This window comes from Gorilla gorilla, chromosome 11 (assembly GCF_029281585.2).
Source record: "Gorilla gorilla gorilla isolate KB3781 chromosome 11, NHGRI_mGorGor1-v2.1_pri, whole genome shotgun sequence".
Lineage (NCBI taxonomy): Eukaryota > Metazoa > Chordata > Mammalia > Primates > Hominidae > Gorilla > Gorilla gorilla.
This window is the reverse complement of record NC_073235.2, coordinates 45,408,697-45,427,445: the sequence shown is the minus strand read 5'-3', so window position 1 is coordinate 45,427,445 and position 18,749 is coordinate 45,408,697. Positions and strand designations below refer to the sequence as shown.

The window sequence follows — 18,749 nt, the reverse complement described above, 5'->3', positions numbered from 1 at the left end:
TTTCTGCTCCCGATCGGGCTAAAGGCTCACCATTGTTCCTGCACAGCTAAGTGCCCGGGTTCATCCTAATCAAGCTGAACACTAGTCGCTGGGTTCCATGGTTTTCTTCCGTGACCCACAGCTTCTAATACAGCTATAACACTCACCGCATGGCCCAAGATTCCATTCTTGGAATCTGTGAGGCCAAGAACCCAAGGTCAGAGAACAAAAGGCTTGCTGCCATCTTGGGAGCGGCCTGCCCCATCTTGGGAGCTCTAAGAACAAAGACCCACAGGTAAGAGCATCAGTATTCCCACTGATTAATTTCAGCATTGCAAAAATTTAAAAATTCTTTCCATATAATTAATGTTTATTTTTGGAATATTACTAGTTAGGTATTTGAGTTTAGAAGGAAAAACTAGTTTGTACCATATTTTGCTTTATAATAATTTTTTGAAGTAAATATTCATTGTTTTTAATACCATTGAATTTAAATTGATTTTTTTTTCCCTTGAACTAGGGAATACAACTTCCTACCTTTCATATTTCAGGAGAATCCTAAGACATAGCTAAGAATGAAAGCTCATCAAAGTTGTGGCCTATGATCTAAGAGAGCATTTGATGCTCAATAGCTACTGTGGAAGCAAAGTCCTGGGATTGGCTACAGCAATTGCTAGGATCTTGATGACAATTTTTTGGCCTCGAAGTATGAAAAAAAAAAAGAAAGAAAAAGAAAATAAAACATCTCTGTGGAAGTTAACTTCTATGAGAAATGTGTGATTTGTTGGTTTTGAAAAGAATTCAGCTGTGTGCAGTGGCTCATTCCTGTAATTCCAGCCCCTTGGGAGGCCAAGGTGGGCAGATCACTTGAGCCCAGGAGCTGGACACTGAGCCTGGGGAAAAATTTTTAAAAGTTAGCCAGACATGGTGGTGCATGTCTGTGGTCCCTGCTTCTCAGGATGCTGTGGTGGGAGGATCGATTGAGTCCACGAAGTTGTGGCTGCAGTGAGCTCTGACAGCACCACTGCATTCCAGCCTAGGTGACAAAGAGACATCCTGTCTCAAATAAATAAATAAATAAATGAAGATAGACAGAAGAAAAAAGAATTTACATTTAACATACTTTCCTCCATATCTGTATGTAAAGATAATACTCTACTAAAAGGCCAGGTGAGTTTAGGGGTTTTATTAGAATGCTCTCGTGTTTAGATATCGTAGGTTAAAATTTTAACATATTATGACTGTTCATTTGAGAAACTTAAGTGTTGCTTATTTTTTTTTAACCAAGAATTTAAGGAAAAAGAAGAAAAGCACATCCCTAAAGATATACAATGTCTCTGCAGATTGGTGAACCTGAAATTGTTGCTGATTGTATTATAAGTAGTAATAGAAAGCATAAAGATTTCAGCTGTGTTTGTTTCATTTGTGCTTTGATTATTTGGATCTCTGGTATTACCAAGAAAAATACAAGCATCTAATATGAATTTGTTGGGTGACAACTGTCTAATTATAAAACTTTCCCAATCTTAATAATTGTGGTACTAATGTGATTTATTTGTTGTGTTGTTATTGTTGCTGGCAATATTGAATTGAGTTTCAGCAATTTGGAACAGTGCTTAAGTGGGATTTATGATTATGTCCATAAATCTGTGACCAGGGTCCTCTGAGGAACTAGGTCTACATTTTATTAGCAGACAAATAATCCCCAGAACTGAAAAACGCCATGAACCAAATGAATGTAACTGGCTTTTAAAGAACACTCCAGCAAACAGCAGCAGAATAAATATTATTTTAAATGCACATGGAGAGTCATTAAGACAGACCATTGTCCTGGGTCAAAAACAAACCTTAACAAATGTTCTCTAACCACAATAGAATTAAACTACAAATCAGTAATAAAAAGAAAACTGAGAAATGTTCAAATACTTGGAAATTAAACAACACACTTCTAAATAAATTATGGGCGAAAGAAGTCTTTAAGACTGATGGTTAGATGAGGAGGTTTTAGACATGGTAACTAAAGCACAATCCATAAAAGAAAAAATAAATATACTGTGCATCCTCAAAGTTAAAATCTTTTGTTCTGTGATAGACGCTAATAAGAGAATAAAAAGATAGCTACAGACTGTGAGAAAATATTTTCATATCGTTGATTCAACAAACAACTTGTAAGCTGAAATGCATAAAGAACTCTTAAAACCGAAAACATGACTCACGCCTGTTATCTTAGCACCTTGGGAGGTCAAAGTGGGAGGATATCTTAAAGTCAGGAGTTCAAGACCAGTCTGGGCAACAAAGCGAGACCCTGTCCGTTAAAATTAGCAGGAGATTTGCTTGAGCCCAAGAAGGTCAAGGATGCAGTGAGCTATGATTGTACCACTTCACTCCAGCCTGGCTAACGAAACAAGACTTCGTCTCTTTAAAAAAAAAAAAAAAAAAAAAAAAAAAAAAAAAAGCTCCATAATCCCCAAAAAACAAAATTCAACAATTAAAAAACAAAAAATCCAATTAAAAAAAAGTGGTCAAAATATTTGAGCAGACATTTCTCTAGAGCATGGATGGTACATAAGCTTATGAAATGTTTAATGCTTAAGTTCATTAGCCATTAGGAAAATGCATATAAATACCAAAATAAGATACTTATACAAACATATGTGACTAAAAAACAAAACAACAAAAAACTGGTAATACCAACTGGGGGTGAATATGGGGAACAATAGACATTCCCACACATTACTGGTGGCAATGCAAAATGCAAAATGGTACAGCCACTCTGGAAGTTTGCCAGTTTCTTATAAAGTTAAAAATATACCTATAATATGATCCAGCAATCAACTTATAGCATTCTAAAACAGGACTTGACAAACTGTGGTTTGAGTTCCAAATCAAGCCCATGACCTGTTTTTGTATGGCCTGAAAGCTAAGAATATTTTTACATTTATAAATGGGAGAAGAAAAACTAGGAGAAGACAAAGGAAAAACAGAAGAGAAAGAATATATGAGACCTGGCAAGATGCAGTAGCTCACATCTGTAATCCTAGCACTTTGGAAGGCCAAGGAATAAGGACTGCTTGAGCTTTGTTCAAGATTAGACTAGGCAACACCGTGAGACCTCATCTCTACAAAAAGTTAAAAAATTAGCCTGGTGTGGTGGTGCACACCTGTAGCCTGGGCTACTCAGGAGGCTAAGATGGAAGAATTGCTTGAGCCAGGGAGATCAAGGCTGCAGTGAGCTGTGATTATGCCACTGCGCTCCAGCCTGGGTGACAGGGCAAGACCTTTTCTAAAAAAATAAAAATAAAAAAAGAATACATGAGACCTGTCAAGAGTGAAATATTTACTATCTGATCTTAAAAAAAATTTAGATAAAAAATTTACATTCACACAAAATCCTGTACATGAATGTTAATATTAGCTATTCATAATCACCAAAATTGGACAGAGCTCAAATGGCCTTTAGTGGACAAATGAATAAACTACTGTAGTCCATTCTTGGGGTAGAATACTATTCAGCAATACAATGAAAGACTTCATTGACATAACTTTGCTTAATCTCAAAGGCATTTCCTTAAGTAAAGGAAACCAGTCTCCAAAGACTAAATACAGTATATAATTTCTTCATATGTTATTCTGGAAAAGACAATAGGGATATAAAATAGATTAGTGGTTGTCAGAGATTAGAAGTATAGTGGAGAGATTGGTTACAAAGGGCTAGCATAAAGGAGTCTTTTGGGGGTTATGAAATTGTTCTATATACTGAGAGAAGGTGTGTTTATGTAATTCTATACATGTGTTAAATCTCAGACTGTACAACAAAATATTCCAATTTATGGAATGTTTATTTAAATATTAGCAATATCAATAATAAACTCTCCTGATGAAAAGTTATTTCATACTTCTGTCATTAGGAAAGAGAACATTCTACCAATCCTTCTTAATGGGGGATAAGAGCAGATCTTAGGATGAAATTAAAAAATAAAATGCTGGGAACATCATGGTCCAGCAGCACTTGTTAAATAGAAGTATGAACAGAAAAAGGTGTGTAGTGACAGGGTGTCACTATGTTGCCCAGGCTGGTGTTGAATTCCTGGACTCAAGCGATCCTCCTGCCTCAGCCTTCCAAAGAGTACTGGGTTACAGGGGTGAGCCATATACTTGGACAAAAAGAAGCAGTTTTAGCTGTCTGGCTTAAATAATTGAACTATGGCATTAGTTTAAAAAAGAAAATATATATTCTTCCATCTCTCTCTATATATGTAAACATACATATTTTCATTTTAAACCTATTTTCTATTAAACATATTTTCTTAAATACATATTAAGTTGTGGCATTTACATATGTTACACCAGATCCACAGGTTTGGGTCATTGAATAAAAAAGAACTTGGAGTGAATTTTAGGTAAAACTTCAGAAGTTGATATTCACATACTGGCTACAGAAAAACTGGTTAACCCTAAAGAAGGAGTTCCTGAAAGGGGGTACGAGGCAGTTTTCCCAAGTGCTGGCAATGTTATGTTTCTTGATCTAGGATCTTGTTACACAGAGGTGCTCATGTTGTAAAATTTGTAGAGATGTATGATTTCGGCATTTTACTAAATAAAAAGGTATATTCTCTTTACTGTTATTCAGAAGGTAGTGAGTGAAGATTTTTTTGTGTTGCCATGTACCTCATAATATTAAATTTCCTGGTGGTGCGCTGAGGAAATATTCATGTCCTTTTTCCAATAGGGATGCCCCATACAAGGCTATGCTCCCAACAAGCTTCTTGGGCTTTGAATATAATTCCTATAATTTCAGGAAGAAGATGGAGAAAAATGTAGGATCACTACAGTCTACTTGCACACACTCCTTAGATACTCTTGCCTAATTTTGAACCCATTAGTTCTCTCTGAGGTCTAGATTGATGAGTGGTATGGCATCTGAGGGAGAGACACTTCGTATTTCGAGGATTTCAAAAGAGATTTTCCACGCCTTTGTGGATAAAATTCCTTGAGGAAAGAGTTCACATGACAAGACAGAAAAGACCAAACATTGTCCCAGGCAAAGGTGAAAGTGTACTCTCCTTGTAAGAATCTTTCTATTCCCAGTCCTTTGTCCTGTGGCTGAGGTATGTTATGCCTGGTATCATATTGCCCAAAAATATGGAAAAGTTGGTTGGGACCTTGAGATTTCTTTGTAAAATCTCAATCTGGCTAATGTTGACCTTAGACATTGGGGCCAATATATCCTTAGAGAGTAGGGAAAGATTGTCTTCAGCAATTTGCATTATCTTAGAATATTGGGTTCCATGAGCTGAAAAAGGTGGGAATAGACAACAGATCCAGCATGCACTCTGCTTGACTGAAAATCATATTCACCTCTGTTATCTGTCTGTCTGTCTCTTTTTTTTTTCCCATACCATCTTCTCAATGCACAATCATATTCAAGCCCCCACCTTGCTTGAAAAAAGCATGCATTCATTTCCTTTTGTTCCTTGTTATGTTTCCTTTTACAGCAAGGTTTCTTGGAAAAGAAGCCTAAAAATCTCATTTCCGATACTTTACTCCTTCAATGACATCTAGAAATATACATAGTTTCCCTGCCTGTCATTCCAGTGAAGCTGTTAAAGTTAAGACAATTTAATAAAGCTCTCCTGACTGCTAAAATGAAAGGCTTATACAGTCTTTGTGATAGCTGATGATGGCAAGCCCTCTGATTTCTTTGAATATGTCTCTTCCCTTGGTTTTAGAACACGACACTTTCCTTGTTCTTCTGTGTCTCTGGCTCTTTCTAGAGTTCTTTCTTTGTCAATGCCTAGAATTTTGTTTCTACCACCTTCTTCTCACTTAGGTATGATGCCAAGATAATATCATCCGTACCCACAGTTTCAACTATTACCTAAATGCTGATGACTGTCAAATTTCTACCTTCTAACTAAACTCAACTGCTAGTTGTACCCTACATGCATTTCATTTTTCCTTTATAGAAATAGAATTGTTCGCTTTGCATGTGGCCACCAAGAACAAAAATTGTGTTTTAGACTCAGTCTTCTTTGCAGATAGGCAGGGCCATGACCAAACACTGGCCCAGGGGCTTAGGTCTATATATGTGTTAAAACTCATGAGGCAAACTGAAACCTTTCTCAAGGGAGAGTACACACACATTATTTGTCTTTTCTTCTTTGTCACTGCCTGCTTCTCACTGCTTGTAACAGCTGCCACCTTCTTGGACTCGGAGGTCAAGGCCACAGATGACAGGGCAACAAGAGATAAACAAACAAATAAAAAACTAGTTCGTCTTTCAATGAATAGTTTCCAAAACAAGTTAATTGTATCAGTGAATATCACCACTATTCACCTAAAACAGAAATTATGGCTCATGGTATGCCTCTCCTACTACTAAATCAGGTTTATTTAATGAGTATTTCATGTATTTACTGAATATTTTCCTTTACCTCCACTTCTATTACATTTACTTCTTCAGACTTACTGTTAGGTACCCACACGCACTCATTTACTCTTCACCATATTATACCAATCATCCTAGTACCCTATATTCCCTATTCCATACCTTATTATTTACCATTTACCAATACCCAGCTTTTTACATGACATTCTTTGATCATGTAAAACTATTCTTAGGGATCAAAGTAACTATGCTTTCTCTTGTGTGTTTGCAAATGCTGTTCCCTCTTTGTGATTGGACGTCACTCCACTCTAAGGTCTGCCTAGGTGACTCCCACACATTCACAGAGAAAGAAGACAGTTCCTACACTCAGGGAGCAGACAGTCCAATGCAAATGAAATGACAAGGTTACAAATATGTCCACTAAATGCAAAATTTAAGTAACATGAAAGGCTCCCAATATTGGCCAGGCATGGCGGCTGACGCCTGTAATCCCAACACTTTGGAGTCTGAGATGGGCAGATCACTCGAGCTCAGGAGTCTGAGACAAGCATGGGCAACATGGTGAAACCCTGTCTCCACCAAAAATACAAACAGTTAGCTGGGTGTAGTGGTATGCATCTGTAGTCCCACCTAATTGGGGGGCTGAGGAGGGAGGATTCTTTGAGTTCAGGGGGTGGAGGTTGCTCTGAGTCAAAATTGCACCACTACACTCCAGCCTGGGTGACAGAGTGAGACCTCATCTAAAAAAAAAAAAAAGTCTCAATGTCTACAAAATTAAACTTTTAACTAAGGAATACTCTTAATTGTTTTCTTATGAAAGTTAGAGATTTATCAGACTATCAAAATTACAGTTATAAATACATGTCCTTTTATAGCTGGATAAAATCTTTTATTTAACATATCTTTATCTGTTGTTGAATAAAAGATTCTAGTTTATAGAGAAAAGTATGCTTTCCTATATTTCATGCACTGATAACTCATATCTGTCACAGCCTTCTAAGCCTAAAAGCAGTTGAGTTTAAGAGGCTCTCTATTATGTTATATGGAAGCCCTGGAGACAAACTGAAGCATGATTATTTTGCTATGCCAATTTTATCTGAGTCCAAACAATTACATGTGCAAAATTGTAAAAGATCTTGTTTGGATAACTTTAAATTTTATAAGTACTTACTAAAGTCTACTAAAGTTGGGTGTCAATTTACTGATCTCTCTCCTGGATGTGTGGTAAGATTGAAGGAGAGGATTATTTGACTATGAAAAGAATATTGAAAGCAGCACCGTTTTTTTTTTCTCCAAATATAGTTTAATAGTAAAAAAATTCTTTGAGTTAATAATCTTCTATATAGATCAAAATAACAGCAAGCTCAGTAGATTACTGTTTGCCTAGGCTAGAGATAAAAAAGTGGAATGAAGAAATGTTCTAAAATTGGATTATAATGGTAGTGTAATCATATGCAATTACTAAAAATTATTAAATTGTATATTTAAAATGGATGAATTTTATGGTCCATAAATTATACTTCAATTGAGTGATTTTAAAAAAGTAAAAGCAGGATTGAGTCAAGACACATGGGCTAGCAGTCACAATATTTGGAACCCATTTCTGGTTCTGCTATTAGCCAGCTATATTGACTGGACATTTTCACTTAAAATTCCTAAGATATATGAGAGAAGGAGTTTATATCCTTAAGAGAGAAAAAATAAAACATTACCACTTATATTTATTTTAGTTTAAAATTAAATGTATACATTATGAGCAACTTAAGACAAAAAGGAAAGCAATGACCAAGGAGTTTATGAAAACTATCTCCAACGGTTGTCTAAGAACTGCAAATTCAAAGAAGAATGGAATAATTATTTTATTATCTAATGAGCAAAGATTCTTAAAACTGCTAATCCTGCCTGGCATGGTGGCTTACACCTGTAATCCCAGCACGTTGGTAGGCTGAGGCGGGAGGACTACTTGAGTCCAGGAGTTTGAGACCAGCCTGGCCAACATGGCAGAACTCTGCCTTGACAAAAAATACAAAAATTAGCTGGGCATGGTGGCACGCACCTGTAGTTCCAGCTACCCCAGGAGCTGAGGTGGGAGGATTACTTCAGCTTGGGAGGTCAAGGCTGCAGTGAGCTGAGATCACGCCACTGCACTCCAGCCTGGGTGACAGAGGAAGACCCTGTCTCCAAAAAACAGAAACAAAAACAATCCTACTGATCCGCAAAGTCAGTGAGGCAATTGTCTTTACTGTTGGAGGAAATGTAAATTTGCACAACTTGTTTCTGGGATGGCAGTTTGACACTCTGAAAAAGATTGTCTTTGTCTTGTGTCTGTGCAAAAGCCATATATCTTATGGGGCTATCCAGTATGCTTTCAGAAATTTAGGTATGAGGATGTTTCAAACAGGAATATTTATTATTTTAAAAATTTTAGAAAGATATCTTTCCACATGTATGCCTTGCATTTCTCTTGCTTTTCTTTTTATTTCTTTCTTATCTCTTCCTTTTTTCCTCCCTTCTTTCTTTTCTTTCCTTCTCTCTCTCTCTTCTTCCTTTCTTTCGCTTGTTTATTTTTCAGCTGTGCTCTTTAGGACAATGTTGAACATAAGTACAAAAGCTGATTAAAAATATTTTTGACCCCTTTCTCTGATAACATCTCAGGCACCATCTAAGAATAGAAACTGAAAGTACTTATTTTAATAAAATTATATTAGAAACCCAGAGAAAACATAATATATAATAGAAAAACATCAAAAAAGTACAGGCTATGCCTGTAGACTTTCTTCAAGATTAAAAAAAAAATCTCATATTGGGAGTTGTGATGCTTTCATTTGTTCAAAACTTGTTTATTTCTGTTCTGTTTTTCATTGTTCAGAACTGCTAAAGAAAGTTTATTTTCTTGGTGTTATGCTAGTCTCCAAAAATAATCCGACATGCTTTATCATTTTTAGATGCTCTTGGAAGGCTTCAATAAGATAGGGAACACTGGTTTCCTGATGAATTCACATCGTGTCAAAACAAAAAAGAAGGAAATTTCAACACTGTTGGGGGTCAGAACATAGTATTCTAAAATACAGCGCCTTGGAATGCTGAGTACTTGGAACTGAAGGAGATTGAGAGGGCCTCAGAAACAAGGTCTTTCTGATCTTCTCCAATCCCCTGCCCTGTGTCCTGCAGCCAGGTGAGTCAAAGAAACTGAAATCCTCTCCTACAGCAAGCCTTAAAACCTAGAAAGCTCACGCACTGACCTTTTCCCTTCTCCCTGATAGACTTTCATATGACAGGTGCCCCGCCCTATATGCGAAGGGAAGAAATGCTACACCGAGGGAGCAAGAAGAATCCAAAAATACAGGACTTGCTGAGTCCCCCCACCACTGTCTGTTGATTACGGTTAGATCATATTTCATTCCAATTCTATTTAGTCACATCTATTCATTTCTTTCATTCAACTTAGCATAAAATCTCAAGTTTTCCCTAGGTTTTTCTCTTGCTAACCTGTCTTTGTTATAGAAACATCAGCCATGCCTCTTGTGATGGTTATGAAAAATGTGTTATCTTTTTGCCCCTACATCATGTGCTCCTGAGTTGGTACCTCTGTCCAGCATAAACCTGGACCATGACCAGGCTCAGCTTCACCTGTGCTCCATGAGGCTCACTTCCTCACTGTGCTGTCATCTTTGTTCAGATGGCACCTCACCATATTTCCGTGGGTAAGGTCACACCCTTATCTTCACAGCCCTTATTATCATTTAGAGTGCTACCTGATGGTAGAGCATAATTAAGTTGTTTCTAAGTTTGGTTATTATCTGTTGTCATACTAGATACACGTTCAAGTATGTGACAGCTTTGCTCTTTGGTTCTCTGAACCGTTCTGACAGAAGTGTCTCGAGTAGGGTAACTGACTATTAAATATTTGCCGAATACATGAATCCTTAGACATTAAGATGCAACTGGCGTGAGAATAGTAAGAAGGGGAATTAATTGACCCAACTCTAGGATACCATCTTATCCTAGAGGATCTAGAATAGAAGGCTGGGCCTCACCTTAACAATCTGATTCAGTAATTCTGAGTTGGGACACAAGAACTTGTATTTTTAATAAGATCTCTAGTGAACCTCATGCTTTTGGTCAAGGGATCACATTTTGACAATCACTGATGTAGAAGAACACTTGGGGTTAATAAAGTTTTACATCATTCAAAATTATTAGAATAATTATTGTTATTTAGAGACAGGTTCTTGCTCTGTCACCCAGGCTGGAGTTCAGTGGTGTGATCATGGCTCACTGCAGCCTTGAACTACTGGGCTTAGGTGATCCTCCCACTTCAGCCTCCGGAGTAACTGGCAGTAAAAGCACATGCCATCACGCCTAATTAATTTTTGTATTATTTGTAGAGATGGGGTTTTGTCATGTTGCCCAGGCTGGTATCAAACTTCTAGACTCAAGTGATCCTCCAGCCTCCACCTCCCTAAGTGCTGGGATTACAGATGTGAGCCACCGTGTCCAGCAAAACTATATTTTTTAAACAAGCAAACTATTTAAATTCTTTATTAAACTAATTTCTATCTCTTATCTTTAAGAATCAGCAATGACTTATCCAAGGTTGTAATCCTTCCATTACTTTCTATTGGATAACTAATCAAAATCAATATCATACCTATAATTAGGATACTAAGTCAACTTTTAAGTATAACAGAAGTGATTATATGTACAATGCTGCTTTTCTCTAAGGGGAAAACGTTTTTATTTTTGATAAATATTTAAAATGCTGTGCTAAAATGCCCCTAAAATTTCTTCTCTTAACAATTTTAAGGGTACAATTCAGTTAAGTACATTCACATTATTGTGCAACCAATCTCCAGAATTTTTCTACCTTGCAAAATTGAAATTTTATACCCATTAAACAATAACTCCTCATTTCTCCCTCTCCAAGCTCCTGACAACTACCATTCTACTTGGTTTTTATGAATTTGACCAATCTAGATACTTGGTATAATTGGAATTACACAGTATTTTTCTTTTTGCGTCTGGATTATTTCACTTGGCATGATGTTCTCATAGTTCATTCATGTGAACCATGTAGAGCATAGTTCTTTTTAAAACTTAATTCCATCATATCTATATACATTTTGCTTGTCTTTTCATGCATTGATGAACATATGGGTTAATTCTACCTTTTGGCTATTATGAATAATGCTATGATGAACATGAGTGTACTAATATCTTTTGGGGATCTTGCTTTTAATTCTTTTGGCAATATATCCTGAAGTGAGATTGCTGGATCATGTGGTAATTCTATTCTTCGGTTTTTGAGGAAACTGCCATACTCTTTCCTACAGTGGCTGCACCATTTTACATTCCCACTAACAGTGCACAAGGGCTCTAATCACTCTATATCCTAGCCAATATTTATATCCTGCACTTTTTAATAGTAGTCATAGAAAAGGGTGTGAGGTGATATCTCACTGTGGTTTTGATGTGCATTTTCCTGGTGATTAGTGAGGTACAATGCTATTTTGTTGTTGTTGTTGTTGTTGTTGTTGTTGTTGTTGTTGAGATGGAGCCTCGCACTGTCGCCCAAGCTAGAGTGCAGTGGTGCAGTCTCCGCTCTCTGCAAGCTCCGCCTCCCGGGTTCACGCCATTCTCCTGCCTCAGCTTCCCGAGCAGCTGGGACTACAGGCGCCCGCCACTACGCCCGGCTAATTTTTTGTAGTTTTAGTAGAGATAGGGTTTCACCGTGTTAGCCAGGATGGTCTCAATCTCCTGACCTTGTGACCCGCCCGCCTCGGCCTCCCGAAGTGCTGGGATTACAGGCGTGAGCCACCGCGCCCGGCCGTACAATACTGTTTTTAAACTGGGTTCTGACTCAGTACAGGAGCCCTGCAGGCCAGAGAGCACATCAGGGCAGGGCCACCATCAACCAGACCTGACTTGTCTCATGTGGGTCCTCGCTGTTTCTAAAGGTTTCCACATTGTGTGATGCACATATCACCAAGCCCCTTATCTCCCATTTCCGTAAGAATTCCTTTCCTAAATTTTATTTCCTCACAATTCACTCCCATAGCAGTATTTTATCCCTTACAATTCAAATAAAAATGTCCTTTTAATTTTCGTTTCTAGAATGACCTAGAAGATTTTTCTTCTATGGTCTCAGATCACTTATAGCCTCATTTTATTTCGTCTCTTCTAGCTGTCATTTCCATCAATATCTCCCTCAACTTATACTACACAACTTTAAGTCAGATACAGGTATTTCTCTTCTTTCATCCTTCCAGAATTCTATAGGTTGTTGGGTACATAGTTGAAGACAAATAGGTGTTTTTAACATTTGTTATATAGTATATATTAGTGTTATACAAACCAGACATCCTAAAATTTTATTAGCTGACCTTCATGGCTCCTGAGTACTTGTACCCAAAATTGTACCTTATTTAATCTGAATAAAAATGTAATCAGACTATTATAAAGGATGCGAAACCCAGTTTGGTAGACTAATTCCATTCAACCTGGGAACCTTTTTTATTAATGTAAAATGGAGTAAAGCTAAATATGATGAATCATTTTTTATTGTTATACCTTTGCTACTTATGTTTTATTTTTTAAATGACTTCCTCAAACCCAGAACAGAGTCAGATTACTACATTATTTTAAAATGTAGTATGTATTTGTTGGGCATTTGTTGTTTCTTTTCTTGGTAACTCTTACACTCGCCATCTTTACAGCATGCAAAGATGGCTATTCATATAACATCCCTCCTAATATATCCAGGTCACAAAACAATATTTTCTCTAAGACAAACATCATATTATTATAAACTAAGTGCCAGAATATAAGAGCTATTCTAACACTGCATTCTAAAATAATTGCTTTGAATCCCAAGTGCTTAGAGAACAAGTAAATGTATCTGTCTATAATTTTCAATCAGTCACTCGATTGTTCAGAGAAGTAGTTGACAGTATAAGTACCCTGCATGTATTTCATTCAGAGGAGGGGAGAAAACAGATAATCTGAGGCTAAGGTAGGCTGACAGGTTGATTGAGAGCACGAGGGATCTTCTGCTTTTCAAACATAATTGCAACAGCTCTACTATGTAATACAACAATGATTTTCAAAGATTATAATAAACACATGCAGTAGCAAAAATAAATAAATAAATAAAATTTAAAAACCTTCGCAGCATTCTTACCTGGAGGCAGATCCTGTATTTTGGGAATATAAAAGCACTCCCTGAAGTGCCTCAGCTTATCTTCCTCATCTAGGTGGAGAGCCACCCTCTCATCCGTTGGGTGGCATTTGAGTTCAGCCGCAATGCGCTGCACTGTGTCAGCCGGCAGCTCAAGAGATGAAGGCTCCATTACAAGTTGTTCTCTAAAACTGAAAGAGAATAATAAAACATAATCTAGCCACCATAATTTTCCTGTAGAAAATGAGCCCTTTAGGTAATACACCTTTTGTTTTCACTAAGACTCCCCTTTTCCCAACCTCAGGAATAATATACTTAACCAACCAGCATTAAACTCCATGCATGAGTTTTTCTCATATATGAAAAGAAGAAAATAGGCCAGGCGTGGTGGCTCATGCCTGTAATCCCAGCACTTTGGGAGGCCGAGGTGGGCGGATCACTTGAGGTCAGGAGTTTGAGACCAGCCTGGCCAATATGGTGAAACCTCATCTCTACTAAAAAAATACAAAAATTAGCTGGGCATGGTGGCAGGCGCCTGTAATCCCAGCTACTAGGGAGGCTGAGGCAGGAGAATCGCTTGAACCCAGGAGGTGGAGGTTGCAGTGAGCTGGGATTGTACCACCGCACTCCAGCCTAGGTAACAGAGCAAGACCCTGTCTCAAAAAACAAACCAAAAAAAAAAAAGGAAAAGAGAAACAAAATAATAGTAACTTAGAGATATTGAAAGGACTAAATTAGATAATAGTGCTCAGGACAGAGTAAGTTCCCAATAAATGTTAGCTCATTCCATTCTTATTATCTAGAAATATGTACCACACCTGTGGCTTCCAAATATATATAATGTCATCACCTTTTCCTCTAGGTATCTTGTGAGGAGATAATGGTAAGGATGATCTTTGTCAAAGTGTCGAAAAGCAGCATCCCACTTAGCTTGTCCTTCTCCATATCCCAACTCCACTGTCCCATCCCCAGTGGTTCTTGGATCATGGTTTTAAAACTATGGACATAGTGAACCTGAACAAAATCCTTTTTTGTGAGTGAAAATCATATTCATGGAAAAGGTAACTTTACTTAAAATGTTAGTACTTTGTTCATATGAATACCAAAGAGATTCATCCACCTGCTGCTGTTAGTAATTATAAATTTCTTCCTTTCAACACCATATTTATTATCTTAGAACAAACAGGATTGTGTGATGTTTCTTGAAACCACATTGTATTCTGTTTAATCATCATGCAACATTTCCCACTTTTTGGAAAAGGATAAATGACAATGGAGATTTAATCACATATGTTTTAAACTTCACCCAAGCTTGTTTGTTTATATTTCTCCTCTCCTAAGTTTGGTTTTTTGAAATTGAACAAAATGATATTACAGGACATAAAATTTCTTTGGGCTAGTTAGATTTACATATGGTTTTGCTGATTTCATTTAATTTATACATTTATTTACTCTTTCAACAAGTATTTATTTGGTACCTATTATGTGACTCCCAGTACCGGCAGGACAGCAGTGTATGAGAGAGTGCATAAGTGCCAACCCTTGTACAATTTACTTGTAAATGAAGAATAGAAAAACAATGTAGTTTCAGACTTAAGAGCTATGAGGAAACAGCAGAGTAATGAGACAGAGTCACTGGAGTGTGGAAGAGCTACCTTAAAGGATCATGTTCATCCTTCTGAGAAAGTGATAGATGAGAATGCCTATATCATGTGAAGACCTGGACCTGGAGGAACCTGGCAACAAGTGCAAAGTTCCTGGGGTGGAAATGGGCTTGGCTTGTTCAACTAAATGCACTAGGGAGGGAAAAAGAGGGAAGGAGGAATGACAAACTGTGATATGCAAAAAACAAAGGCAGAAGGTAGTCATAAAGAAATTTGGGGCCAGGCACAGTGGCTCACACCTGTAATCCCAGCACTTTGGGAGGCAGAGGCAGGCGGATCACGAGGTCAGGAGATCAAGACCATCCTGGCTAACATGGTGAAACCCCGTCTCTACTAAAAATACAAAAAAAAATTAGCCGGGCGAGGTGGCGGGCGCCTGTAGTCCCAGCTACTTGGGAAGCTGAGGCAGGAGAATGGGGTGAACCCCGGGGGTTGGAGCCTGCAGTGAGCCGAGATTGCACCACTGCACTCCAGTCTGGGCGACAGCGACACTCCATCTCAAAAAAAAAAAAAAAAAAAAGAAATTTGGGAGCCAGAAAGAAAATTGAAATTTTATAAGTTTAATGGGATACCATTGGGGAGTTTTGAGTAGAAAAGTAATGTGATATTATTTTACATTAAATAAAAACCACTTAGCTCTGTAATGAGTTTTAAAAACAATGAGATACCACCTCACATCAGTTAGAATGGCGATCATTAAAAAGTCAGGAAACAACAGGTGCTGGAGAGGATGTGGGAAAACAGGAACACTTTTACACTGTTGGTAGGAGTGTAAACTAGTTCAACCATTGTGGAAGACAGTGTGGTGATTCCTCAAGGATCTAGAAGCAGAAATACCATTTGACCCAGCAATCCCATTACTGGATATATACCCAAAGGATTATAAATCATGCTGCTATATAGACACATGCACATGTATGTTTATTGCAGCACTATTCACAATAGCAAACACTTGGAACCAACCCAAATGTTCATCAATGATAGACTGGATTAATAAAATGTGACACATATACACCATGGAATACTATGCAGCCATAAAAAATGATGAGTTCATGTCATTTGTAGGGACATGGATGAAGCTGGAAACCATCATTCTGAGCAAACTATCGCAAGGACAGAAAACCAAACACCACATGTTCTCACTCACAGGTGGGAATTGAACAATGAGAACACTTGGACACAGGGCGGGGAACATCACACACCGGAGCCTGTCGTGGAGTGGGGGGATGGGGGAGGAATAGCAGTAGGAGAAATATGTAATGTAAATGACGAGTTAATGGGTGCAGCAAACTGACATGGCACATATATACATATATAACAAACCTACACGTTGTGCACATGTACCCTAGAACTTAAAGTATAATTAAAAAAAAAAAAAGTTGAAAAGGGAGACTGATTAAGGATAACACAGTAGTTCAGGAGAGAAACGGTGGTGAATTAAATTTGGTGATGAGGGCAAAGGTAGAGAGAAGAGTGTGGATTTATGATGTAGTTTGGAGAAAAAGTAGATAGGACTGGCGGATAGATTATTTCTAGTGAGGACAGGAAAGGAGCTTTCTTCTAGCTTTGGGATATGGGCAAATATGTGAAATATGATGAAATAAAAATACCTGGGGAAGAAAAATTTTGAGGAGGGAAATTGGAATTCAGTTTAGCGGGCTGGTTGTGGTGGTTCGCACCTGTTACCCCAGCAGTGGGAGGCCGAGGCAGGGGATTGCTTGAAGCCAGGAGTTTGAGACCAGTCTGGACAACGTAGCAAGACGTCATCTCTACAAAAAAAAAAAAAGAAAAAAAAGAAAAGCCAGGTGTGCTGGCACTGGCACGCACCTGTGGTCCTAGCTACTGAGGAGGATGGGGTAGGAGACCAGCAGTCTGAGGTTGCAGTGAGCTAATTGTGCCACTGCACTCCATCCTGGGCAACAGAGCATGACTGTTTTAAAAAAAATTATATTTAGGATATATTAAGTTTCAAATAAGTATTGAACATGCAGGTAGAAATGTCAAGCTGGTCATTGGATATTTGAGTGTATAACTTAGGGGAATATTGGATCACAAGATATGTTTAATATTTTTCAATTCAGACTGTACTTAATGCCTAGAACTTCTGGGGGCCCAAACTCACACAGAACTAAAGCTCTAGAATTCAATTCAATCTCCATTCTTCTGCCTCCCTTCACCTTTTACCTTAACTAACATACACAGTGTTTGGCAATAAAGAGTTGCATATCTGAGTGTTAGATAATGCCAGTAAAACAGACATTCTTCTTGCACTCTCGATTTTCATTCTTGTACTTTTTGGGCTTCTTCTTTTCTCAATTGTCAATGGTCTCCACTGATAAGCCATTCTTTATATTCCTAGACAAAGTTACCAAGGTTCACCATTGCATGTTTTTTACTTTGATATCAGTTGTGACTCCTAACTGCTTCAATCCATGGTTCTGTACAAAAGTGTAGGATTTCAACATCGATGGATGGTGCTTTCAATATCTGACCATAAGTATTATTTGTCCTCCACATGAAATTTTCTATTTATGTGATTTTTTCTCATGCCATTTCCTTTGCCTAAAATGTTTTGCTCCCCTTCAACTTGTTTGGATTCTAGCCAACCTTCAAAGACCTAATGCTCCAATGCTTTTTTCAAGAGGCCTGTTAGGATGTCTCAGGCAAAAGTAGCCTGTCTTCCTCTGAACACCAATAACAATTAAGAGCACGCTTATGTACTTTACTTACAATAATAATACATTCTGCCAGGTACTATATTTATTTGGACATATGTATGGATAGGAAAGATCAAAAACATTTGCTATGCCTGAAACTTGATTCTAAATGGCTCCCCACCCATAGCTTTCTGATGAAGGAAACTGCATTTTGAAGAGAGATCACTGTGTCTCTACCACTTGGCATTATCAATTGCCTGGTCATAGCTTATTAGACCTCTGTTGGACACTTACCCACTAAAGACAATGTAGTTTCATCAAAGATCTGTGAATTATTTGCTATAAAAGCTGTAACCAAACAGTGATGATGTTTAGCTGAGTATATAATCAAATTCTTTCAGGAATCTGAACTGTGGGATGTGTTTATTCATTCAGTTAGATACAGGAGCTAGAATTTAAAATAATCACAGATAGAAGCTATGAAATGCTAGGGTCTAGGAGGAATACTGTCATAGAATGACTCATTTTTCAAAGTAAAACAGAACCACTGATTGTTAAAGCATGAAAAGCATGAAGTGATTCCAGCAGCAAGAGTCACTTAGTTACACAATGGCAAGGGATTGAACAGCTATGAAAAGGTGACAAGACAAGCCCATCTTGCAAGTCACTGAATCCTTCATGCAACATGCTATGTGCAAGTCTCCAGGGGACCCATCTTCTTGGCTATTCCTAAAATTCCATGAGATGTTTTTCTGCCTTACTATCAGATTAGTCTTACTACAAACATATTACTGATGGTAGCTGGACTGAGTTGCTGTTCTACCCTACTGAACTGAACTCTACCTGGGGGCCTGAATCATGTTTAATTTATCTTTATAGACATC

At 37.8% G+C, this 18,749-nt stretch overlaps 1 protein-coding gene across 6 annotated transcripts in view; it reads right to left on the bottom strand.

Moving 5' to 3' along the window:
- The window catches only part of KYNU (kynureninase), a 288,310-nt gene that overhangs the window by 137,682 nt on the left and 131,879 nt on the right, over positions 1–18,749 (bottom strand). For 5 of the 6 annotated variants that reach the window (XM_055380094.1, XM_063694804.1, XM_004032615.4 and 2 more), the window contains one exon: positions 13,548–13,735. In XM_055380094.1, coding sequence (XP_055236069.1) covers positions 13,548–13,716 — 169 coding nt within the window. In that variant the 5' untranslated portion in view covers positions 13,717–13,735. Of the gene's footprint in view, positions 1–13,547; positions 13,736–16,887; positions 16,978–18,749 lie in introns of all 6 variants that reach the window. The other variant, XM_063694806.1, reaches the window with a different exon arrangement.